The 26675-nt window shown below is 39.6% G+C and overlaps 2 protein-coding genes across 2 annotated transcripts in view; both read right to left on the reverse strand.

Annotated features, from left to right (window-relative positions):
- Positions 1-544: 544 nt before the first annotated feature.
- tomm34 (translocase of outer mitochondrial membrane 34) lies at positions 545-15228 on the reverse strand. The gene is made up of 8 exons (XM_038300763.1): positions 15045-15228; positions 13501-13645; positions 11338-11437; positions 11037-11189; positions 7314-7471; positions 6997-7144; positions 6784-6910; positions 545-885 (listed from the first exon to the last, which is right to left on the reverse strand). The coding sequence occupies exons 2-8, from the start codon at positions 13628-13630 to the stop codon at positions 787-789; spliced, it is 915 nt and encodes a 304-aa protein (XP_038156691.1). The 5' UTR covers positions 13631-13645; positions 15045-15228; the 3' UTR covers positions 545-786.
- Positions 15229-21847: 6619 nt separating this feature from the next.
- LOC119793555 (protein-glutamine gamma-glutamyltransferase E-like) overlaps positions 21848-26675 on the reverse strand; it is a 35568-nt gene continuing 30740 nt past the window's right edge. The window contains exons 14-15 of the mRNA XM_038300761.1: positions 22320-22453; positions 21848-21995 (exon numbers count right to left, since the gene is read on the reverse strand). Of these exons, the coding sequence (XP_038156689.1) occupies positions 21848-21995; positions 22320-22453 (282 nt within the window). The remainder of the gene's footprint in view (positions 21996-22319; positions 22454-26675) is intronic.

Below are 26675 nucleotides of genomic sequence, written 5' to 3' on the forward strand. Positions count from 1 at the left end.
TCAGATCAAAGGTTGTGAAAGTGATCAACTTTTTTAGTTTGCCATTTCCTCACATTTTAAAATTATTGGGAAGAGAACCTTTTAATGAATTTCACCGTTTTCACAGTTCTGGGTGGTCTGAGAGCGGACCAATAGAAATGAGTCTGCTCTGCCTGGACCTTAGCAACAGTATTTCTATTGGTTCTCTTCATAGGGAGAAATCTGGAAAAGTTTAGTTCAAATTCTGAAAAAAATTGAAAGGGAGGAAAAAAATCTTAAAGAAAAACATCTATCTTTAAAAATACTTCCTAACATTTTTTCATAAACAAATTACTCTCAGAACATTTTTAAGTTCCATTTTTTATTTGCTTTTAATGATAGTGGAACAAATTTCTCTCCGGACCGAACTGAGCAGATTATTTTATTGGTTGTGGAAATTCATTTAGGTGAAAAAAAATAGCGGCTAAATAAAAAGATGCTTGACGTTCGTCTGCCGTTAATTTGGATCCAATCAATCCTCTAATCCAGTAAATCTGAGCTTTATGGCCAGAAGTGAGAATAAAACTTTTTTTTTTTTCTGAAAAGATGCGACGGTAATTTACTGGAGCGTAAAAAACAAACATTAACACTGAACCGAGGTAACACAACCATTCCGTCACCAAACTATGAACACCTCTTCATCCATGAAGAGTCTCCAGAACCTCTTGCTGCGTTTTGTGTTGGCCCAGTAAGGAGTGAACAGATCAGACGTGGGGTTGGAGGGGATGGATCGTCTCACTGGCTGGTTGCAGAGTTATCCATGCACGTTTACTTCTTCTGCACCTCCTGCAGCAGCTTCAGAGCAGCCGTGTTCTTTGGTTCCACCTTCAGGAGGCTGTTCAGATCGTCAACGCAGGCCTTGATGTCCTGTAGGGATGACAACACAATCTTTAGGAAAAAGCTGAAGAAGGCTGAGATGAGTTTCTGGTCCTTAGCTCTGGGTTATGCTGCTATAGGCTTAGACTGCTGGAGGACATAGGGACCCCTATTTCATTCTATCTCTATTCTCCCACTCTGCAGAATCTGTTAGTTCAATCTCTAACGTTCTGCTCTCTCTGCTTTTTCTCATAGTAGCTTCATCTGGTCTGTTCCTGTTTGGCTGTGACTCCATCCTGGAGAGAAATATCAGAGGCCTGAACCAGGAAGCAGGATTCCTGGGTTAGCCAGATAACTTCAGGTTTAACCCTGACTTTAAAATAAGCTGGACTCATTCTTAGCCAGGCTGGTCACCGTTTCAACATGCGCTGAGGCAGGCTAGCTTTCAGGATTGATCTGAATCCTAGAAAACGCTCCACCCTGCAGCCAGTCAGCTGTGATTGGACAGCTAATGATTTGATTGAAGACCTGATTTGATTCAGAGGGAAAAAGAACTTCAACCAAACAGCCCAATAAACGAACCTGGAAACTAAAAAGCAGTTCAAACATAATATGTAATTTACAAGTTAAATGTAACCCTATGGATCTGTATATATATTAAGTGTCCATAATAATATTTTCTGTATTTATTTTCCCTCTTTTTTTCTTATTTATTCTGTATTTTTTTCCTCCGTACACCATCTGCAGTCGCTGCTTTATTGTGCCATTTATATATGAAGCTAAATAAAATAGAAATCAGTGAAACAGGTTTTTAAAGCTGGTGAAGCTAACAGATCTGCTCGGGCCCCACCACTTTTAATGACAACATATGGCAACTCCAGTCGGACAAACTCTATAGCACCTGTTTGTTAAGGATCAAATCTCTTTTTGAATTTCAACATATTACCTATATTTGCTATTATTTTACATTTCATTGGCGTTTTAAAGTAGACAAAAGTAGAAAACAATGTCTTGAAGCAAAGTACTGCGTTCTAAGCCTGCTCCTGTGTTCAGGACACCGAGCATGTTAACTGCTCAGACATGGTGCCCCCCTTCAGCTCTGCCGTCATTAGGGTTGTAAGGATACTAAACTTTTCGACTCGATACCGATACTAAATAAAGTATTCGATACTCGATACCCTTTTCGATACCACAAGGATAAAAACAAAGACTCTAAAATTCAACAGAAATATTTTCATTACTAAAAAAATACAAGAAATCAATAAAAAAAACAATGAGAATAATATTTTGAGGTTGTTTGCTGTGCACAATATTAAAGGAACAGTACACCCAAAACATGATTAGCCTTCATTTTCTACTCACCCCCATGCTGAACAACACTCTGGAGTACTTTTTTGATATCTCAAATGCATCTGGAGATCTGGAACGCTTCTTGCTGTCTGCTGACATTCAAATAATGGAGGTCTATGGCGCCCGAGGCAGAAAGGTCCATAAAAGTCCACAAAAAACGTGTCAATATTCCTCCATACTGCTCGTCCAATGTATTCCAAGTGTCCTGAGTGGGTAGCGTCCATAATTTACTCGAAACGAAGTCATTTAGAATGTTTTTAGAGCATAAACAGTAGTGTACAGGATTTCCTGAAAGCGCGTTCACGAGTCTACGGAAACCGCGGCAGACCAAACCAGATGAAAGTGCGCATTCAGCTCGGCAAAGAACTCATGCTCTTCCTCAACACTGAAGTCCTCAGACATTTTTCTTTCGTTGTTTCTTTCTTTGCACAGGTAAACAGCACATTTCTTGTTCTACGCTTGCATTATCGGCAGAGCAGACGCTGAATGCGCACTTTCATCTGGTTTGGTCTGCCGCGGTTTCCGTAGAGTCGTGAACTCGCAGGCGCACGCTTTGAGGAAATCCTATACACTACTGTTTATGCTCTAAAAACATTCTAAATGACTTTGTTTCGAGTAAATTATGGACGCTACCCACTCAGGACACTTGGAATACATTGGACGAGCAGTATGGAGGAATATTGACACGTTTTTTGTGGACTTTTATGGACCTTTCTGCCTCGGGCGCCATAGACCTCCATTATTTGAATGTCAGCAGACAGCAAGAAGCTGATGAAGGTTCTCAGTCATCCAGGTCATAGTCATTCCGTAAAAATTCAAAAAATATCCACTGGACTTGGTTTTCAAGATTTGAAGTCGTTTCGCCACCTCTCCAGGAAGCTTTCTCAATTCAAATGTCTGGATCCGCAGTGAGTTTGAAGCTTTCACCAAACACATCAACTCTGTTGACCATAACATCAAATTCACCAGAGAGGATGCCAAGGACAACAAACTACCCTTTCTGGACTGCCTGGTGAGCATGGAAGGAGATGAAAGCCTAAACATTGAAGTGTATAGGAAACCTACTCACACAGACCAGTATCTTCTTTTTGACTCCCACCACTCACTGGAACACAAACTCTCAATCATCAGAACCTTACAACACCGGGCAGAACATGTCCCCACTAAAACAGATGGGAAGCAAAAAGAACAGAAACACATCAAAGATGCTCTCCAAAACTGTGGATATCCAAACTGGGCTTTTATCAAATCAGCAAGGAAATCCAAAAGACACGCAACAGAAGACAGCGATGGGAAAATTAAACGCAAAAACATCACAATCCCTTATGTTGCTGGAGTGTCTGAAAAGCTCAAGAGGATTTTCTCCAAACACAAGATCCCAGTACATTTCAAGCCAAACCAAACCCTTAAACAGAGGCTAGTGCATCCGAAAGATAAAACCCCCAGACCAAATATGAGCGGAGTGGTATATGCTGTTCAGTGCAGCGAGGAATGCTCTGATCTTTATATTGGAGAAACCAAACAACCTCTCCACAGACGCATGGCCCAACACAGAAGAGCGGCCACCTCTGGACAAGACTCCGCAGTACACCTACAGGTGCTGGTCATAAAATTAGAATATCATGAAAAAGTAGATTGATTTCAGTAATTCCATTTAAAAAGTGAAACTTGTATATTATATTCATACATTACATACAAACTCATATATTTCAGATGTTTATTTTGTTTAATTTTGATGATTACAAATGACAACAAATGAAAATCTCAAATTCATCATATCAGAAAATTAGAATATTACTGAAGACCAATAAAAACAAAGGATTTATAGAAATGTTGGCCAACTGAAAAGTATGAACATGAAAAGTATGAGCATGTACAGCACTCAGTATTTAGTTGGGCCTCCTTTGGCCTGTATTACTGCAGCAATGCGGCGTGGCATGGAGTCGATCAGTCTGTGGCACTGCTCAGGTGTTATGATAGCCCAGGTTGCTCTAATAGTGGCTTTTAGCTCTTCTGAATTGTTGGGTCTGGTGTATTGCATCTTCTTCTTCACAATACCCCATAGATTTTCTATGGGGTTAAGGTCAGGAGAGTTTGCTGGCCAATTAAGAACAGGGATACCATGGTCCTTCAACCAGGTACTGGTAGCTTTGGCACTGTGTGCAGGTGCCAAGTCCTGTTGGAAAATGAAATCTGCATCTCCAAAAAGTTGGTCAGCTGCAGGAAGCATGAAGTGCTCTAAAACTTCCTGGTATGTGGCTGCGTTGACCCTGGACCTCAGAAAACACAATGGACCAACACCAGCAGATGACATGGCACCCCAAACCATCACTGACTGTGGAAACTTTACACTGGACTTCAAGCAACGTGGATGAAGTGCCTCTCTTCTTTTCCTCCAGACTCTGGGACCTTGATTTCCAAAGGAAATGCAAAATTTACTTTCATCAGAGAACATGACTTTGGACCACTCACCAGCAGTCCAGTCCTGTTTCTCTTTAGCCCAGGCAAGACGCTTCTGACGCTGTCTGTGGTTCAAGAGTGGCTTGACACAAGGAATGCGACAGCAGAAACCCATGTCTTTCATACGTCTGTGTGTGGTGGTTCTTGAAGCACTCACTCCAGCTGCAGTCCACTCTTTGTGAATCTCCCCCACATTTTTGAATGGGTTTTGTTTCACAATCCTCTCCAGGGTGCGGTTATCTCTCTTGCTTGTACACTTTTTTCGACCACATCTTTTCCTTCCCTTCGCCTCTCTATTAATGTGCTTGGACACTGAGCTCTGTGAACAGCCAGCCTCTTTAGCGATGACCTTTTGTGTCTTGCCCTCCTTGTGCAAGGTGTCGATGGTCGTCTTTTGGACAACTGTCAAGTCAGCAGTCTTCCCCATGATTGTGTAGCCTATAGAACTAGACTGAAAGACCATTTAAAGGCTTTTGCAGGTGGTTTGAGTTAATTAGCTGATTAGAGTGTGGTACCAGGGGCCATCAATTTTGAACCTTTTCACAATATTCTAATTTTCTGATATGATGAATTTGAGATTTTCATTTGTTGTCATTTGTAATCATCAAAATTAAACAAAATAAACATCTGAAATATATGAGTTTGTATGTAATGTATGAATATAATATACAAGTTTCACTTTTTAAATGGAATTACTGAAATCAATCTACTTTTTCATGATATTCTTATTTTATGACCAGCACCTGTACACCTTGTGGACAAAGGACATTCTTTAGAGGACCAGAATGTCCATATTCTGGATAAAGAAAATAGGTGGTTTGAGAGGGGCGTGAAGGAAGCCATCTATGTTAAGAGAGAAAAACCCAACTTTAAACAGAGGTGGTGGACTGAGATTCCAGCTTCCAAAAACATACAATTCAATCATAGACATGATCCCTTCCAGATATCACCAAACCCCCCACCCCATCACAGAGGAACGAGGGACTTACCCGCTCCAGCCGGTGAACAACACCTCCTTAACGACCAACCCTTAACAATCATAGACAGGTTTCAGGTATTACAGGAGACAATCCCCCCCCTTAATGGCAATCCCCCCTTTAACGACCGACCCCTAGAATCATAGACAGTTTCAGATATTACAGGCTAACGATGGAACTAACGACCCATTCATCGGTTACCATTGCATCTTTCCAAGCGATACAAGGCGTTGTCTATATAAGACTCAAACTCACGGCGGATCCAGACATTTGAATTGAGAAAGCTTCCTGGAGAGGTGGCGAAACGTCTTCAAATCTTGAAAACCAAGTCCAGTGGATATTTTTTGAATTTTTACGGACGGACAGACAGCAAGAAGCCTCCCAGATCTCCAGATGCATTTGAGATATCAAAAAAGTACTCCAGAGTGTTGTTCAGCATGGGGGTGAGTAGAAACTGAAGGCTAATCATGTTTTTGGTGTACTATTCCTTTAAGGATAAAAGTCTCAACATAATATTCCCTATATTTTCTATTATTTTACATTTAATTGGTGATCTAAAGTAGCCAAAGTAGAAAACAATCACTGTCAGTCTTGAAGGAAAGTCCTGCGTTCTAAGACTGAACCCCCTCCAGCTCTGCCGATAACCACTAGCTTGCAATGGTTTGCACAGCTGGAGAGAAAAGCTACTATTATCAAAGTCACAGCTTAATGCTGTCTCCATTTCAACTATTTAGCACTTATTATTAAATATTAGATCATTATTATCATTAGAATGTTGAGGATTAATGAGGCTTTATGATTATCTGAGTTATTATTCAGAAATTTTCTAGGGGCGCTCCAAAAATGTTAAATAATAATAGAAAATGTGGACGAGCTGTAATTAGTGTTTATATCCCATGCACCTTTTCCTCCTCTTGGCACCTTCTTTTGACTAGTGAACCGATTGTGACGAGTGAATTTCTCCACTGTGAGATCAATAAAGTCTATCTTACTTCATCACGAGAAAAAAAACGAATACTTTTCAGAGTATTACTACTTTAGAGAACTTAACTTTTGAGAGCTGTTCCAAGACTTGCTAAATATTCTACAGCAGCTGTAAACATCTGGATGTGTGAGGACATGCAGCCACAGACTGATGGTCAGAAACGGACGGAGAGCTCACCTTGAGCTCCTTGTGAGCCTGCGCCCTCCTGTAGAGCGCCTTGACGTTGCTGCCGTCCATCCTGAGGGCGTCGGAGCAGTCTCTGATGGCGTCTCTGTACTGCTTCAGCGACAGGAAGCACAGCGCCCTGATCACAGACACAGCGGAGACGCATCTTTGCTTAGTCTTGTCGTTAAAGCATAAACCTGAACTGAATGTGAAGCAGAGGCTCACCGGTTGGTGAAGGTCGTCACCTCGCTGCCGTTGTGTTTTAGACTCTGCGTGTACTTCTCTACGGCCTTCTGAAATTCTCCTTTCTTCACCAGAGCGTTGCCTTCCTCTTTCAGAGCCTGAGCTTTCTTTACATCTTTGTCACTCGGTGCTGATGGGAAGGAGAAACAGACGTTTGAGTCGTAACTGGCAGGATTCTTTAAAAACGCAGATCTAACCATGGTTTTAACAAGCTGCAGATGGCGGGTTCTGTGAGGCCTGAACCCACAGTGCGGCCATGAGATGCGTTGGTTGCCAGGTAACTGCGGGTAAACATTCACCTGGTCTGTCGTCCTTCTTGATGCCGTTGTGCTGCTGAGCCTGGTTGGCTGCAGCTTGCTGGGCCAGCTTCTCCCTCACCGACAGCGGCACCGTGGGGATGGGAGGAAGCTTCTCCCTCCATGACGGGCCGTCTGCCTCCGTCAGGGCTTTAGTCATTCTGAGCAAAAGATCGAACAAATTTCAGGCACTAGGGGGCGCTAGACCTGTTACCTCCAGGTTCAGCGCCCCCTGAAGGCCATTGGCAGCACTGCACTGTCTATAAATGAACCAGTCTGTGTTCTGGTTCTGGTAACAGATAGGGGTGTAAATAATAATCGTTTTGTATCGATGCATCGATCCAACAGCCGACGATCCGATGCATCGACACGTCCGCAAGATAATCGATTCATGTTTTTTTTTTCCTCTGGTCTATTTTTATCCATTTGCTCCTGGGCGTAATTCTCCCTCCCGTGCTGCGGTGGCGCCAAACCTATTTTGCCCTCCTACCTCGCTTCCTGGTTATACTCTTACAGCAGTGTGTTGCAGTGAGCTTGATGCAGACATTTTTAAATTATACTCAGTATTGAAGCGTGGTCTGTGGGTCTAGATACGGCCGAGGTGGCGAGGAAGTGGGGGCGAGTTTAGTCCGACGACGGAGGGACATGAGGGCCAAAAAGAGCGGAGATTCAGCTGGAAAAAGGGTCTCAGCGTTCTCGCGCACCTCGCTCTTCTAGCGGGTCAAACTTCACGAGTTGTTTTCCGCAATTTCGGTCATAAAAACAAAACAAGCCGGCCTCCTGTCTGCGGCACTGTTTGCGGTCAGCTACAATCTGGGAGAGGAGCAGCGGAGCGTCTCTCAAGGGGGCGGTGACGTCGACACTCTGGAGCCTTCTTCTTCTTCTTTTTTTTTAATGGCGGTTGGCAAACAACTTATAGGTGCATTACCGCCACCTTCCAGAGTGGAGTTTGGACCAGACAAACTATTATATTCTCCCTAAAATACCCGTTCTTCTTAGAAAATTTAAAATACTCCCAAAAACTACATCCCCAGATGACCTTTGAAACAATTCCCTTATATCTAGTTTATTTTTATTCCTGTCTAACTCTCTAAGCAACATCTCTCTTTCCTGAGTATATCACTGATTCTTGGGAATTTGGATAAAACAGGTTTTAATTTTGAAAATAAAAAGTTAGTTGGATTACAAAATCTGAAGGTATATTGTTATAGACCAAGGTCTTGGCTGTTCAGCAGTGTACAGGTGCAACCTCCTCATTTTGTATTTCTTTCATAAAATAGGCATTTTTCCAGTTATTACTTTGTTTTTGTCAACACCATCAGACACAATAAAAAGCTAATTATTTTTTATTTATTTGGTCTAATAAGTATTTAGAGTTTTTAAATCTTTATCTGGCATTGTTAGCACACATTTATGCTGTTAAATGTTGAATATTAATTTTTGTTAATTTTTTTTAACTGTTTCACATGTAGTCCTTTAAAATATCTAACATCAGATAACGTTTACTTTAAGCCTAAATAGAAAAAGTCATGTTTTTTTATTTAACAAACATATTTTTGTATTAAAAGAGACCATTACTTTAATGAGAGAACAGCACTGAAGAAACATATTGCAAGCATATTCATTTAAAACGAATAAAAAGCCCTCTGACGGTGGTGACTTTAGAACTGACGGTGGTGACAGTGGCCTCATTTCAACATACAATTCCAAACTGTATACAATTCAAGTCAATGGTTTCTTGCTTATTAACTTTATTTAACTATTTGGTCCAAAAAATAACAATCATGAGCACTGTGACAAATATTTTTCAAGGAATATAAGGTACAATTAAGAAATATCATTATCAGTCAGAATCATTCTCTGATGCTTTATTTTCTTGCGTGTGATTGTGTCCTGTTTGTCAGTTGTCATTCGTGCTGCATTATGGTAGAAATTTTGAACCTTCTGAGTAATTGCTTGAATATATGTAGGTTTTTTGTCAGTAGGCCTTCACACTTCTTTTGATATTCCCTGTTTCTTTTCCTTCTTTCCTTCACAGATAGCTGCTTCCTAGCCATAACTTCCTAAAATACATAAAGTCAAAGTTGAGTGTAATGACTATGAAATTGGGGGGAATTACAGTAAATGTTAGATTTGGTTAAATGTTGCCCTGCCATAGCTTACAAGGAATATTGTATACTATGTGCTATGTAGGTAGGTAGTAGGTGCACTATGTGCATCCCAAATGATGTAAACCAAATGAACATGGCATAATAGTGAATTGAGAGACAGGGAAGGCACACCCCATCCCCTAGGGTTATACAATATGTAAGAAATCTAGGCGGAATTACATAAATAAAAATATAAAAGAGGTTAATGAAACATTACAGATCAACAATTATTTTCTAGCCTCCATTGAGAACCATTTGTAGTTTTTTGTCACCACCGTCAGACTGTGCGTCACCACCGTCAGACAGAAAATATGACGGTGGTGACAAAATCCTACTCTTTCACATGATATGCATGAGTTGTTCACATTAGCCATGTTGTTTCCCCTCTGTTGCTAGCTACTTTAGACCTCTTCTTAAAAAGTAAACATTTATGTCATAATCTAATCTAATATTTTTTATACAAAAGAGACGGTGTTGACATGTTATGGTTGTGACATTAGCAGTGTCCAAAAATATGAACAAGTTTAAGAGAAAATAGCAAACCTACAGGAGCTTGAGTGACCTTAAGGCATCCAGTAGAGCTGAAGATTTGAAAATGGGGTCCTCAGGCATGTAGTTGACCTTTTAGTTGCCTGATTTTATTGCTTTTTATAAATATCTGACGGTGGTGACAAATATGTGGGACACATTTTGAGCAATCACAAAATAATGGTTATTATTGTTCAAAACTCACTGTTTGTAGTTTTAAATACATATTAAAATGTACCCTTTCATTTGGTAAAGATATTATTCAATTCAATTATTACTTTTTGTTTTTTTAATCAAGTTGAAATGATTATCTCCTATCCAAGGACAACTGATTTTATAGGCAATGGGCCAGCATATAATCATTAAATTAACAATAAAATAAAAAAACTTTAAAAGAACCTTGCATTTGTGCAAAGGACCCCCTGATTATAACCTTGATTGTTTTTATTCATGAAAATTTTATTTCTTTCCAACAGAATTAGCACTTTTCTTAGTGGGACATGTTTTTGCCAAAGTTTCAAGAATCAGTGATATGTATTACATTCTAAAAAAATATGTTGGACAGTTTCTCTGGAGCCGAGGTATTGCATTGAACTCATTACACTGATATTGTGCAGTATTTTTGCAGTATTTTTTGATGCAACTTTTCTACTTCTGTTATTTGCTGTTGTTTCTAAAGAAAATGCATAATGATATTACAGCTTTCATTGATGTATTTCAAACTTGAAACTTTGTTTAGCCTGTAAGGTGTAAAAAAAATAATAATAAAAAAAAAAATTAACCGATTAATCGAATCGTGGTGTATTCTTGAGTATCGAAAATAATCGAATCGTTGGATCAGGAAATCGATACTGAATCGAATCGCCATGATGGATGTGATTTACACCCCTAGTAACAGACCAGTTTGGACCAGCAGGTCTAGAATCCTGCAGGTGTGGTAAAGATGAGGAAACATTCAGCCTCTGGATTAGAGCTTAGAGCGGTTAGCTTGGTTAGCTCTGGTGTTTAAGGAGAGCTCAGACTGATGGGAAGCGGTGCTCTTACCAACCTGTTGGTGCCGTCGTGAGCGGCTGCGATGTTGCAGTCAACTTGCAGCGCGGTTTTGTAGTCGATGTAAGCGTGTCGGTAGCGCTCCAGAGCTTCGTAGGCAGCAGCGCGTCGGAGCAGAGACTTCACATTGAACGGAGACAACTCCAGAGACCTGAGGAGACATTCAGGCTGCAGTGAACCCTTCCAGCTTGGTTTTTGAAAGCGTTAGCACAGAGATGCTTTGGAATAAACTCAAAAATCATCATGAGAATAACTTCTTTAGAAACAAATAAAGAAAAGTTTAAAAACCAGGAATTTACGTTTCACAGTCCTTCACACATTCTGCACAGTTCCCATCCTTCAGGTAGCTGGCAGCGCGGTTGGAGTACAGGATGGCTAAATCCTCGGGGTTCTTTTTACCTGGCAAAGAACAGGGGAAAAAAATCAGCTTCAGGCGCCATGTTCTGCCGACAGGAAGCCAGAAAACACCAGAGTCCATTTCATAATAATAATAATAAAACTTTATTGATCTCACATTGAAGGAAATTCACTCTCTGCATTTAACCCATCTCCTTGGGGAGCAGTGGGCTGCCATTGTGTGCTGCCCGGGGAGCAGTGTGGGGTTAAGGGTGTTGTTCAGAGACCCAGAGTGACAGTGTGTGGGAGTGGGGCTCGAATATACGCCCCAACCCAGATTAGCGGACCGCTGTCCGGATCCAGACCCACCTGCTGGCTAAATCGGACCCAACTTCATTCAAAACATTTTATAAATGACTGCATATTGTCCGACAAGAGTGTCTAAATTCAGTTGCCCCGCTTCTCCTGTTAATACGGTAAAGCCCTTGAGAGCGTCCGGCTCCAGGCTGCACGTGATCCAAATGAGCCAATAAGCTGTCAGTCTGGGTTGCTGCTGCTGCTACTTTTAGACACAGCAGGCAAAGCTGTGGCAAGCCGGGCGATGGGAAAGAAGGAGAAGACCATGAGAAAAAGAGAGCAGAGAAAGTGTGGACTGCTGGAAGAACTGCGGTGAACTGGTGAAAGAAAAGTGAAATGGCGTGCTCAAAGATGACCCTGCACATTTAGAGGATGTTTGGCTCAACCTGCTGCTGTGAAGCAGGATTCTCCACCATGAACAGAATCAACAATAAATCTGGATCCAGGCTCAAAATGAGCTCCTTGATATGTGCTTGAGAATGGCTTAGTCTCTGGTTAAACCCAGGTTTAAAGCCTTGCAGGGCAGCCTAAAGCCCACTGCTCTCATTAAGACAGAAAAAAGAAAGAAAAATAATAATGTGAATCAGGATAATGTCTATGTACTGAACTGAACAATTCTTGTTCTCTACTTCAAAAAACCCTTTAGATTTTAATATGGAAAAAAAATTCTACTTTTTTTTCTTTTTTTTAAATTGGTAACCCCTGTCCTAACCACTAGGCCGCCGACTCCTGATGAAAACAGGATTTAGTTTTAGAAAGCAGATACACATCAGTTACCATGGTAATTAACTCCGTACAGCTGGCAGGCTAACAGCCAGGCTAACTCAAACCTAGGAGTCTATCTACTCAGTTAGTGCCGCAGCAATGATCTACTGCAGCTTCGCCATGGATCAGAACCTCTGACCAACCAGTTTGGATTCCTGTCAATCTTCCCGTTTCTCTTGGTTTGTTCCAGAATGCAGCAGGACAGTCAGTCCGCACAGACCAAGTAGACGCTACCACTCATGACTTGGAAAGTATCGCTGCAACAACTATGACCTTTGTATAGTTTATTACAAGATATTGTAATTACCATTGTAATTCTTTACTATCAGGTAGTCCACAAACTGTAGTTAAAAGCCTTCAGCTGATCCAAAATGCTGCAGCCAGAGTTCTGATGAAAATGAAAAAGAGAGATCATATCTCGCCTATCCTGGCTTCTCTTCATTGGCTTCCTGTTAAATCAAGAATAGAATTTAAAATCCTCCTTCTCACATATAAAGCCTTAAATGGCCAAGCTCCATCTGATATCAGAGATCTGATTGTTCCTTATGTTCCTAACAGAGCACTTCGCTCTCAATCTGCAGGTTTACTAGTGGTTCCTAGAATTTCTAAAAGTAGAATGGGAGGCAGATCTTTTAGTTATCAGGCTCCTCTCCTGTGGAACCAACTACCAGTTTTAGTCCGTGAGGCAGACACCCTGTCTACTTTTAAGTCTAGGCTTAAAACTTTCCTTTTTGATAAAGCTTCTAGTTAGAGTGGCTCAGGTTATCCTGAGCTATCTCTATAGTTCTGCTGCTATAGGCTTAGACTGCTGGAGGACATAGGGACCCCTTTTTCATCATTCTGCTTCATTCTATCTCTATTCTCCCACTCTGCAGAATCTGTTAGTTCAATCTCTTCGCAACAATCTCTCCTCGGGAATAATACAGAACGGCGAGGCACAAGGATTAAACCTTTGTCCCACCAATTCCCTGTCAGCCCCTCAGACCCGCCATACTAATACTCACTGGACTTGTCCAGTTCTTTGATGGCCTGGCTGTAAAGAGCGGTGGCGTCTCCATATTGGCCCGTCTTGAAACACTCGTTTCCTGCTTGCTTTAAATCCGTCCACGACTTGGGCTTCTGCTTCTGAGGCATTTCTGTTTCCTAAACCTGTTAGAGAACAAAACAGAAAATCTAACTATCTGGCTTCTAACTGATGGAATAAAGTCATCAGGCCTATTTAGCAGAGAAAATGATCCAGATGTGTCCCTCTGCAAGCCCCCCCTTCTGCCAGGATCCAGCGGGATTAATTTATTAATCCAGATACTTTATGCTCAGAAGATCCTCCAGATTAGGAGGATCAAAAGTAAAGAGTGTTGTTGGATACTCTTAGCTGGTGGCTTAATGATGAAACCAATGATCTCTACAGGGTTGAAGTGAAGCCACCGGCCGCCATATTTGTACTCCCTAGTTGGACCAGTCTTAATGTAAACGATATGTGCGCTACAGCATCGAACAACGATGATGTTCCCATTTTCAGGGGGGCTTAAGACTTTTAAAATAAAGATAAATTCATCACTTTGACACAGACTGGCTGTTTCATAGCATCAGTAGATTACTTTAACTTATAATTAATATATAGGCACATCATTTTGCATAGTCATTATGAAGCCAATGAAGTCTATAAATCATGTAATATAACATATTATACAAATCCATCACAATATAACTAACTACAGGAACTAGAGCGTCATCCACTTAATAAAGAATTACTACATTTACATTTCATAGTGAATTACTTTGTATTTACTCTATCTTTTAACGTTAGACACGATGTCGATGGCTGACTCAATGTCTTCCAGTCAGTCAGAGACAGTCAGACTAATGTTGCGCTCCACATTATACTATAGGAGACATCGGCCTATAAAATGATTTTCTTGGTCAGTAAATCCACTGTCTGTAAATAGTCTGTGGACCATCTTCCCACAGCCAGCTGACTGTTTGTTTTTGCAGTCAAATGCTACAAATATGGCCATTTTACTACGGGTCTCCATAGGCGTGGGGAGTACCAATATGGCGACCGGTGGCTTCACTTCTTTCGGGATTTCCAGTGAATAAATAGAGATCAGTGGATGAAACAGGTTTATCCTCCACCTTGTCTCATTACTTAAATATTACTTTGGACTAAACTGATAACATATTTCTGTCTGTAAACTAGATCTATCTGTCTAGATATGGCAGCAACCCAAAGTCCTTACTAACAGGAGGTCGGTTAGAAACTAACTTTGGTAAAAGCTCAAGCAACATCTCTACAAACCTTACATGAGAGACTGCAGCTCTCTCTACTAAAGAGAAGCTAAGGATAGCTAAATACAACTTAGCAGTGGCTAACGTTAACTAAAACAAATTCTCTATTTACTCCAAATAATTAAATCTACGTCACAGAAATGACAGTGTATCATAAGTATGTGTGTATTTCTTGAGACTCTTTCGGTGTTTTAAGGGCTCTATTTAAAGCTAACCCCCTAGCTGCTGCTAAGCTAGCTGTGCTAATGTTAGCACATCTTACCACTGCTTTTCTCCAGAACTGCGCAGTTTGGTTGACAGCTGTCAGTTCCGGTCTCAACCAGTTCTACCAGCAAACATCTACATTCCTCTGAGCGGCCGGCCGGCTGATGGACACCAGGCTGTCTTCGGTCTGAGCGGAGCCGCTGTGAGGGAGATGCCGGGTCCGGTTGGCTCCAGTAACTTCTCAGCTTCTTCTTCTTCTTATGAGATTTTATGGCGGTTGGCAAACTTGTGAAATGTGCATTACCGCCACCAACTGATATGGAGTAAAGCAAGGAAACAGGAAACGATTCACCCCCCCAAAAAAAAAAAAAAAAAAAAAAAAAAAAAAAAAAAAAATACAATAAAATAACCTGTGTAACTTAAACCCACATAATACTAAATTATACTAAATTACATTTGCCCGTATAATTTTAATTTACTCTAGGTCATCGTACCTCTGCCAGTTTCTGATGGTCCCATTGGTCTTTCCATCATGCTTCCAACCATCTCCCAGTTCATATCTTTAACATCCAGATATTTTTCTGCAGCCTTCACTATTATTTTGATTTTTTCTGTTTTTTTTTGTCGTCTGAGCAGTACAATTAATCACTTCCACCATGAAAAGAACAAAATTTGTCTTTTTAACAATTAGTGAGTCTTCATCAATTTTTGGAGATTTCTCTAGAGGTTTGAAATTTGCCGTGTGTTGAACTGTAGGTTTGGGTTTTTCTGACTGAGATGGGATCCTTTTTGCAGCTTCAGCATAAGTTATTCCAAGCTCAAATTTCATTTTTTTTATTTCTTCAGACCTTTTGCTTGCTTCACAGCCGCGATAAGCAGCAGTATGTTCTCCACCACAATTACAGCATTTTATTTTAGCTTCTTTTCCACATTTACCATATTCATGTTCTCCTGCACACCTTCCACACCTCTGTTTCCCTTTACAAACTGCTGCAATGTGTCCGAATTTTTGACATTTGAAACATCTCAATGGTGGTGGATTGTAGATTTTGACATTGTAACTGATGTAACCGATGAATACTTTGCTTGGTAATTGCTCTTCCTCGAATTTAATTAGTACAGATAAACTGTCAGATCTTTCTCCGTTTCTTGTTGTTTTTAACCGTTTTACTTCTTTTACTTTTGCACCGCTTATGTTTTCCAGAATCTCTTTTTCAGAAATTTTCAGAGGAACTCCTCCAATGACTCCCCTGCTGATCTTTTTGTTCTCCATTAGGCTGCACTGAACTCTTATCCCGTCAATTTTGTTAATACGTATTGCTTTGCCTTGCTGGGCGCTGTCTCTGCAGTTAATTAGCAGGTCTCCACTGTACAGAATTCTGGCACCTCTGACTTCTCCAACAAGTTTATTGATGGTTTTTGTTAAGTGAACCGGATTCCAGTTTGTAAAAGAGTCTGCCTGATTAACGACTTTGAATATGACTTTGAATTCATTTTGTTGTGCTGTGGAATGTATGGATTGATCATCACTGGATTGTTCTGAACTAGATTCCCCTTTAACTGATCTCTGTTTTTTCCGCTTTTTCTCATTTTTTGATGCTGCTATCTTCCAACCTTCATTGTCACTATTTCCCTCTTCCATCCCACAAGAATCGCTTCCTGTTTCCTCACTACTCACGGCCCAGGACATTTCTCCACAAGCAGAGCAGCTTCAAAACACGCGCCATGCACCAAACGCCTCGCCGCTTCTCTAACTTCTCAGCTGGGCGGGGGGATCGCTTTCATTTCACTTAAACGCTGCGTTCAGGGACCGTGCTGAGTGTAGGAAACCCAATGTGTGGACTTCAGATATTATGTATATAAATGTGTAAAACTTTTAGCTTCATCTGTTTTAAATTCGTACAAAATCTTCTTTAAAAAACCTTTAGGTTATTAAAACTTTTCTACTTCCTACTTGAGCAGTTCTGGATAGTACAAAGCATATTGACAGATGAAAACTTATTTTAATATTAAATGCAAAAAAATATTTCTTCTATTTATTCTTACAATTTTGATGTAATTACTGCTCTAAGTGGGTCACTCTGTCAGCTAAAGGCATTTTTTAGAGTTTATTATCCACTTAACCATTAATCGAGTTCATGATTATTTCAATAATCGATAAATCACAAATGGAATTTTGCACCATGTCTTTTCTCCCATACTGTTTACATTTCACTGCTGCATTTATGGAATGGAAATTTTCTGAAAGCTGTACAAAACCAAATTATAAACATAGCTGAAGTTATAATAAAAAATATAAATTCTAGAAGTTGTCTAAGTCTGATGCGTCAACGCTGATAAGTCCTATTTCTGGTTGTCCTTGAACGTATCAGTAGACAGAGCGCAGCAGTTGGTCTGTTTCTATTTCAAGGAAATGCCTTTCCTTGTAGAAAAAAAAAACTTTATTGACAATTAAACAAAACACAAATCAAATAACAAATCTAAAATTGTATAAGACATGTTTTAATTGAGGATAAGATGTAAATAGTCAGTCATTTCATCTGGATAGGATTAAACTGATTTCAGAAAATAAAAAAATAAAAAATCTTGGTGTTATTTTTGACCTGGACCTTTCATTTAAATCCCAGATCAAAGAGGTTTCTAGAATTTCCTTCTTTCATCTGAGGAATATTGCAAAAATGAGAAATCTCCTGTCCAGGGGTGATGCTGAGAAACTAGTCCATGCATTTGTTACTTCAAGGCTGGACTATTGTAATTCTTTACTATCAGGAAGTCCACAAACTGTAGCTAAAAGCCTTCATTTGATCCAATGAAGAATGGGACTTATATGTGCTTGCTGGGGTAAAAGAGTCAGATTGGTTAAAAGTTTTCTATCTAAAGAAATCCAGTTGATTGCATCGACTTACTGACTCTGCTGCAGTCCCTCACACCAAGCAGGCTTGTAGCGACAGTAGAGAGGAAAAACTCTCTTGAACAAGAGGAAACCTCCATCAGATCCCTTAGCAAAAAGTAGTATACTTGAAGTAAATTTTAATAAGAATACTTAAGTATGAGTATAAGTTTAGAAAGTATACCGAACAATGTACTTTTAATGTACTTGAAGTATTGCCAAAATAATCCTTCTTTGAACTAAATTGGGACATTTTCAGTGAACAATAAAGTAAACAATAATATAGTGAAGAACACTTGACTATACTACTGTTAAAATACACTCACCGGCCACTTTATTAGGTACCCCATGCTAGTAACGGGTTGGACCCCCTTTTTCCTTCAGAACTGCCTCAATTCTTGGTGGCATAGATTCAACAAGGTGCTGGAAGCATTCCTCAGGGAGTTTGGTCCATATTGACATGATGGCATCACACAGTTGCCGCAGATTTGTCGGCTGCACATCCATGATGCGAATCTCCCGTTCCACCACATCCCAAAGATGCTCTATTGGATTGAGATCTGGTGACTGTGGAGGCCATTTGAGTACAGTGAACTCATTGTCATGTTCAAGAAACCAGTCTGAGATGATTCCAGCTTTATGACATGGCGCATTATCCTGCTGAAAGTAGCCATCAGAAGTTGGGTACATTGTGGTCATAAAGGGATGGACATGGTCAGCAACAATACTCAGGTAGGCTGTGGCGTTGCAACGATGCTCAATTGGTACCAAGGGGCCCAAAGAGTGCCAAGAAAATATTCCCCACACCATGACACCACAACCACCAGCCTGAACTGTTGATACAAGGCAGGATGGATCCATGCTTTCATGTTGTAGACGCCAAATTCTGACCCTACCATCCGAATGTCGCAGCAGAAATCGAGACTCATCAGACCAGGCAACGTTTTTCCAATCTTCTATTGTCCAATTTCCATGAGCTTGTGCAAATTGCAGCCTCAGTTTCCTGTTCTTAGCTGAAAGGAGTGGCACCCGGTGTGGTCTTCTGCTGCTGTAGCCCATCTGCCTCAAAGTTCCACGTACTGTGCGTTCAGAGATGCTCTTCTGCCCACCTTGGTTGTAACGGGTGGTTATTTGAGTCACTGTTGCCCTTCTATCAGCTCCAACCAGTCTGGCCGTTCTCCTCTGACCTCTGGCATCAACAAGGCATTTCCGCCCACAGAACTGCCGCTCACTGGATGTTTTTTCTTTTTCGGACCATTCTCTGTAAACCCTAGAGATGGTTGTGCGTGAAAATCCCAGTAGATCAGCAGTTTCTGAAATACTCAGACCAGCCCTTCTGGCACCAAAAATCATGCCACGTTCAAAGTCACTCAAATCACCTTTCTTCCCCATACTGATGCTCGCTTTGAACTGCAGGAGATTGTCTTGACCATGTCTACATGCCTAAATGCACTGAGTTGCCGCCATGTGATTGGCTGCTTAGAAATTAAGTGTTAACGAGCAGTTGGACAGGTGTGCCTAATAAAGTGGCCGGTGAGTCTATGTGAAATATTGTTTAGATTAAGTAAACTCTAAGTGCACAGCCTGATTTTAAGTATGAAATTAGTGCACTTTTAGTATACTTGAATAAACTACTTTTTGCTGACCAGACTCAGTGTGAGCTGCCATCTGCTGCTAAATTCTTCCAATTTTGGTTCTCAGACATAAATCCACGCTAAACTGTGATATAACAGCATCATCTCATTAATTATGGTTCAACCATATTTTCCTTCTTGTTTCAAAAGAGTAGCTTAGTTTAGTTGAGGTTTACTAGTGTCAGTTTTGAATGATTTTTGTTAATAAATGTTTATATTTTTAATGGAAGTTGTGGTGAATTTATTCCATATATGTGCAGAATTATCTGTTTGACTCTGATTTGAGCTCCATTGACAGTTTCTATTGTTGTTCTAACACACAGCTGTAAAGTACCTTGAGTTGACATGTGTAGTGAGTTAGTTGGCGATATATAAATAAACTGAACTGAACAGCCAGTAGGACATGTGTTCACAAACAATATGAGACAGTCTGAATATTATATGATTAAATAACATATTATCATCCTACACTGGTGGCCATTAATATATCGTAACTACCCAAAATTATGCTCTTGAACTTAGACAACTTTTATTGTAATTTTGTACACACAGAGTGTACACAAAGCAAAACTGTGTTTTGTACAGCAGCAGATTTGCAGCAAATGAACATTTACATTCCATAAATTGCAGAAGAGATCAAATGTAAACAGTGTGGGAGAAAAAAAACATTGCAAAATAAATTGCTTCGGAAGTCCAGAGCATATGGAAATAGAATAATGAAATTTTTCTTATTTTAAACATAAATCCCCTTATTAAATCTGCAAATTGTTTTACTTAGACCTTAAACCAACTTAAAACTTAAACCAGTATGGACCAAAAAAACCCACTTGTAATAAATACATAAAGACAAAATACAGATTTCAATAAAGATTTATAACAGAAAAGAGGTGGGTGAAAAATAAGTCTGCATAAAAGCAAGAACAAAAGGAAAATTAAAAGTGTAAGTTCAAATATATATGTTTTGATGAATAATTGATCAATTGTTGAAAGAATATCTTTTTATTATTTTGTCACATTTAATGCCACACAGAAATTCATGTTATTAGCTACTTTTTCAAGCAATTTGATATTATTAAGACCTTCATTTATTTCTGTACGTATTTCAATTATGGTAGGATCGGTCCTCCATACTTGAAATTACCTATCTGAATTAAAGAAAGTACAGGTCCCAAAATATAAATTAGAAATACAATTATTTGTTTTTGTATGACAGAAAGGCATTGAGGATTATTTTTCAGGTGGAACCACTATTTTAAATGTCAAGTCTGATTTCTAGATGTTTAAACAAAGCAATAATGAGAAATATTAAGCCTTGCCAAATTTTTTTGTATAATAAACACAGCAAATTGAAATTAAACCCAACTGGAAAAGCCCATTTGAAAGGCGTTTCCATATTTCTTATTTCTATAAATAGATAAACATGAGCAGGTGTTAGTTGGGCCCTGTACTGGGCCAACTGGGCTCAAGGGCTTTATTAGTAAAATCAAGGAAAATACATCAATTTCAAGAAAACATTACTAACTTACATTAAGTTTTGCAGTGTACTTAAGCCTATCTAACAAACAACTTAAACAGTTGTTTTTGAATACAGTAGATATAGTCTTAGCAGAGGAGAGTTAAGGCATTTTATACATTTTTAATCTTATTAATTCTTTATCATCTACATTTTTTTATATGTCTTCAATAATCTCACCTTGACACATTGGTGAAGAATTACTTAAATCTCGTCGGTTTTGTCAGAGGACAGATGCGGCATATTATTTATAGTGTGAATGTCCTGAATCAGTTAGAGAGAAGAGGGATAAAACTGATCTCAACAGATAAAAGAGCTGCACCTTAATCTGAATCTAATAACATATGGAAGAAGGTTATGAATACAATTGATCCTGAATGGATTCCAGTTATATTAGTTAGACAAAAGGCTGGCAATTTCACAAGAAAATATCTATGAAGCTGAAAGCAATGAAAGGACTCAACAGACAACAGATGTTTGCTTGTTTGACAAATTTATTAAGCAGTAATAGACGTCCATTTAAAAGGGAATATCCCTGAGAAGCATAATACATGCAGAAAAACCTCCTCTAGTTCACGGATAGCCTCTCTGTTGATCTTCCTTCCCTCAGTAAAAATGCAATTGTTTGGAACTTCCCAAATATCAATAATCAAAATTATAAAAAAAAAAGAACAAAGTTGAAAATTAAATAACTTCCAGATAAGAAAAAAAAAAATCAGCAATCTTTTAAATAATAGACAATATCCCGCATGACCGAAACAAATATTAATGAGTTCTATATTAGAATCTAACATTTGGTCCTAAAGATAAGAAATGGGATAAAGTCAAGGCTTGATGTTGACGATGCAGCTGGTCTTGATGTCCCCTAAAGAGGCACTGCTGAAGTTGACCAATAGAGTGCGCTCTCCGCTCTTATAGGGAGCTATGACGATCTGAACACAGACTCTGTTGTTTGGCAGCAGGTCTGGGAGTCTGCAAGAAGCACATTTGAGTTGGTCACCATAAACCTTTCCCGTCTGACCTCAGACTCTATAGAGAACCTGTCCAACAGGCGGCTGGGTGTGTGAAACATGACTGCAAGGCAGCAGCTATTATGGGTTGATCTTTAACAGACTAAACTTTGAGTCTGTCCTTAATGGAATTGAGTTCTGGATTTGATCATGACTAATATAAGTCAGAAATATAAGGAGTTTTTTTTTCACTTTCACCATGTTGATACAGCCGCTGAGATTATTTTCCTGAACAATCAGCTGTGAAGATACAGTAACGTTTAATGACCGACACAGATCTACTCACTTTACTGTTTCCTCCCCGATAATGAGACCACTTCCAGAGAGACTCAGGCAGCAGTTTCTCAGCGTCTCATTGACAGGGTTCATGAAGACCATCTCGGCTGTCATCTCCTCGTTCACCCTGCTCTCACCAGATACCTGGAGGTCAAACAGGTTTTCAGCTTAAAGACGAATACTAACGAATCTAAATAAAACAACAAAACACCACAGGAAAACATTTTTTTTTTCTTTTAACAATTTAGAAATTGAAACAGATAAAAAGCTTTTAGCAGCAATGGGTCTCAGTTGCTGTTTACTGTGTGGCTTTTTTGTTATTTACTGTTTATTCAGATCACTGAGCGATCATTTCTCCATGCCTTACTTCTTAGGTTCCCTCACAGCTTTAGATCCACGTTATTTAACAAATTATCTGATCTAACAAACCCTCTGGTTTAACAAACCATCCAATATAACAATCCATCTGATTTAGGAATCCATCAAATTTATGAATCTATCTGATTGAACAATCCACCTGATTTAAAAATCCACTTGATTTAACAATCAGCCTTATTTAACAATCCATCTAATTTAAGAATCCATCTGATTTATTAATCTATCTGATTGAACAATCCACCTGATTTAAAAATCCATCTGATTTATCAATCCACCTGATTTAACAATCGGTCTGATTTAACAATCCACCTGATTGAACAATCTACACGATTTAAAAATCTATCTGATTAAATAATCCACCTGATTTAAAAATCCATCTGATTTATCAATCCACCTGATTTAACAATCTGTCTGATTTAACAATCCACCTGATTGAACAATCTACACGATTTAAAAATCTATCTGATTAAATAATCCACCTGATTTAACAATCCTTCTGATTTATCAATCCACCTGATTTAACAATCCTTCTGATTTAACAATCCACCTGATTTAACAATCCTTCTGATTTATCAATCCTTCTGATTTAACAAGCCTTCTGATTTAACAATCCTTCTGATTTAACAAGCCTTCTGATTTAACAATCCTTCTGATTTAACAAGCCTTCTGATTTAACAATCCTTCTGATTTGACAATCCATCTAATTTAAGAATCCATCTAATTTATTAATCTATCCGATTGAACAATCCACCGGATTTAAAAATCCATCTGATTAAACAGTCCACCTGATTTAACAATCTACATGATTTAAAAATCTATCTGATTAAATAATCCATCTGATTTAACAATCCACCTGATTTAACAATCCTTCTGATTTAAGAATCCACCTGATTTAAAAATCCACCTGATTTAAAAATCCATCTGATTTAACAGTCCATCTGATTTAACAATCCACCTGATTGAACAATCCACATGATTTAAAAATCCACCTGATTTAAAAATCCATCTGTTTAACAGTCCACCTGATTTACTTGGCTGTTCACTTCCTGTTTGGATTAACTGAGTGTGCAGCTGTTCAGAGGATCTCCATCTGAGGTTAAGTTATTTTCTCTGTGATATCTCTGTATCTAAGTAACTCTAACTGACTACTTTAAAACATAGCACCTTCTGCTGCACTTTTCTACTGAGCACTTGTTGGTTTCACACGGTTTTATTTCTGATAGCAAGGAGTAGCTAGCCTAGGCTAGCGCTAGCTTAGCATTGCTATGGCTTCTCTCTCTCCCTCCCTTGACTCTTTTCCAACTCTTCATTCTTCCTCTCCTCTCTCCTGCTCTCTGTGTCAGATGTTCAGTTATTCCTCTGCCTCCTTTAGTGATAATGGGATGTGTAATAAGTGTAGTATTTTTGTAGCTTTGGAGGCGAGGGTGTCAGAGTTAGAATCCAGGCTTCAGGCTGTTGAACATCCAGGAGTTAAAGTAGGCCCCCCACGTAGCTGTCCTCCAAAAGTGCCTGAGCAGCCAGGCGATTGGGTAACTGTACGCAGAAAGCGTAGTCGTGGATCTCTGCCCACTGGTCACCACCAACCCGTTCACGTTTCTAACCGGTTTTCCCCACTCAGTGACACACCCACTGAGAAGCCCACTCTGGTGATTGGCAGCTCCATAGTCAGAAACGTGGCATTAGAGACACCAGGGACCATAGTCAAATGTTTGCCGGGGGCCAGAACGGGCGACATCAAATCCTACCTGAAACTACTGGCTAAGGATAAGGTTAAATACAGTAAGATTGTTATTCACGCTGGTGGTAATGACACCCGGTTACGCCGATCGGAGGTCACTAAAATTAGTGTTGCTTCGGTGTGTAAGTTTGCCAAAAAAATGTCGGACTCCGTAATCTTCTCTGGTCCCCTCCCTGATCTGACCAGTGATGACATGTTTAGCCGCATGTCGTCATTCAACCGCTGGTTGTCTAGGTGGTGTCCTGAAAACAACGTGGGCTACATTAATAATTGGCAATCCTTTTGGGGAAAGCCTGGTCTGATTCGGAGAGACGGCATCCATCCCACTTTGGATGGTGCAGCTCTTCTTTCTAGGAATCTGGCCACATTTATTAGTCCTCCAAAACCCTGACCACCCAGGGTGCAGACCAGGAAGCAGAGTTGTAGTTTAACACACATCTCTGCAGCTTCTCTACTGTTACCCACTCTTTACTCCATCCAGACAGTGTCTTGCCCACGACCAAAATCTAATAAATTAGCAAAGATTCCCAAAGGAGTAAATCATGACAATCTAATTAAAATCAAAATAACTCCAATTGGGGAAAAAGTTAAAACAATTAAATGCGGTCTGTTTAACATAAGATCGCTTTCCTCTAAAAGTCTACTAGTTAATGACTTGATTTGTGATAATCACATTGACTTGTTTTGCCTTACAGAAACCTGGCTGCAGCAAGAGGATTATGTGAGCATAAATGAGGCAACTCCTTCAAGCTATTTAAATTTTCACATCCCCAGAAGTTCTGGGCGAGGAGGAGGAGTTGCAACAATCTTCAAGTCTGACTTACTGATTACTCCCAAAACAATTAATACCTACAACTCTTTTGAACATTTAACCCTTAATTTCCCTGATCCAAATTTCAAGGCAAGAAAACCTCTTCTTTTTGTAACTTTGTATCGTCCACCAGGTCCTTACTCTGAATTTTTAGATGAGTTTTCAGAGTTCCTTTCTGATTTGGTATTAAATACTGACAGGGTCATCATAGTGGGAGATTTTAACATCCATGCTGACATTGAAGGCGATAGCTTAAGAGCAGCCTTTAATGCTATCTTAGACACTATTGGCTTTGTTCAAAATGTGAATAGTCCCACGCATTCTCATCTTCATACTTTGGATCTTGTGCTGACATACGGCATAGAATGTGAAGAAATAACAGTATTTCCTCACAACCCTGTCCTCTCTGACCACTTTCCAATAACCTTCAGGATTATTTTAACAGAGTTCTCCTCCCCCAAAAGAAGGTTCAATTTTAGTAGATCTTTATCAGATAGTGCAGTTATAAATTTTAAAGAATCTGCTTCACTTTCTCTCTCCTCTGTGTCACTGAGCAGTGCTGCAGAGTGCAAAAGCTTAGCTTATTCCCCTTCACAGGTTGATGATTTTGTTGATGGGGTTGCTAGTTCTCTGCGTATTGCCTTAGACAACGCAGCTCCTTTGAAAATGAAAACCGTTAAAAATAGAAAGCTTGCTCCTTGGTTTAATGCAGAGCTGCGTACTTTGAAGCAAAATGCTAGGAAACTGGAGAGAAAATATCGCTCCACAGGCCTGCGAGAGTCCTTCCTAGTCTGGAAAAATGGTTTACTGCTGTATAAGAGGACTCTTTGTAAATCAAGAGCAGCATACTTCTCCTCATTAATAGAGGAGAATAAGAATAATCCTAGATTTCTTTTTAATACAGTTGCCAAACTCACCCAGAGCCATAGCTCTGTTGAACCGTCCATTCCACCTGCTCTTAGCAGCAATGATTTTATGGGATTCTTTATAAATAAGATTGATCTTATTAAAAATAAGATCATAAGCACTCCTCTATCCGCGATTGTACCTGAGGTAGTCATGGAATCTGAACCGGGTTTAGACTGCTTTGATCCAGTTGAACTCTCTGAATTAGCAAAATTATTGTCTTCATCTAAGCCTTCAACTTGTATGTTAGATCCAGTTCCAACCAGGTTATTTAAGGAGGTATTCCCTTTGATCTCCTCCTCCATTTTAGATGTGATTAATCTATCTCTGTTACAGGGATATGTACCTAAAGCTTTTAAGGTTGCAGTAATTAAACCTCTGCTTAAGAAACCGTCTCTTGACCCAGATGACTTGGTCAATTATAGACCTATATCCAATCTTCCTTTCTTATCCAAAATTCTTGAGAAAGTAGTTGCCAAACAAGTTTGCGATCACTTCCACCATAATGAACTTTTTGAAGAGTTTCAGTCTGG

This window comes from Cyprinodon tularosa, unplaced genomic scaffold (assembly GCF_016077235.1).
Source record: "Cyprinodon tularosa strain WSP-4 unplaced genomic scaffold, ASM1607723v1 ctg455, whole genome shotgun sequence".
Lineage (NCBI taxonomy): Eukaryota > Metazoa > Chordata > Actinopteri > Cyprinodontiformes > Cyprinodontidae > Cyprinodon > Cyprinodon tularosa.

Excerpts from the sequence above, each read along its gene's own strand:
- tomm34 (XM_038300763.1), bottom strand. The coding sequence starts at position 13,630 with ATGCCTCAGAAGCAGAAGCCCAAGTCGTGGACGGATTTAAAGCAAGCA. Across the intron at positions 11,190-11,337 it reads TGTGTGAAGGACTGTGAAAC|GTCTCTGGAGTTGTCTCCGT; the intron begins GTAAATTCCTGG and ends ATGTCTCCTCAG. Across the intron at positions 886-6,783 it reads AGGCTCACAAGGAGCTCAAG|GACATCAAGGCCTGCGTTGA; the intron begins GTGAGCTCTCCG and ends TCATCCCTACAG.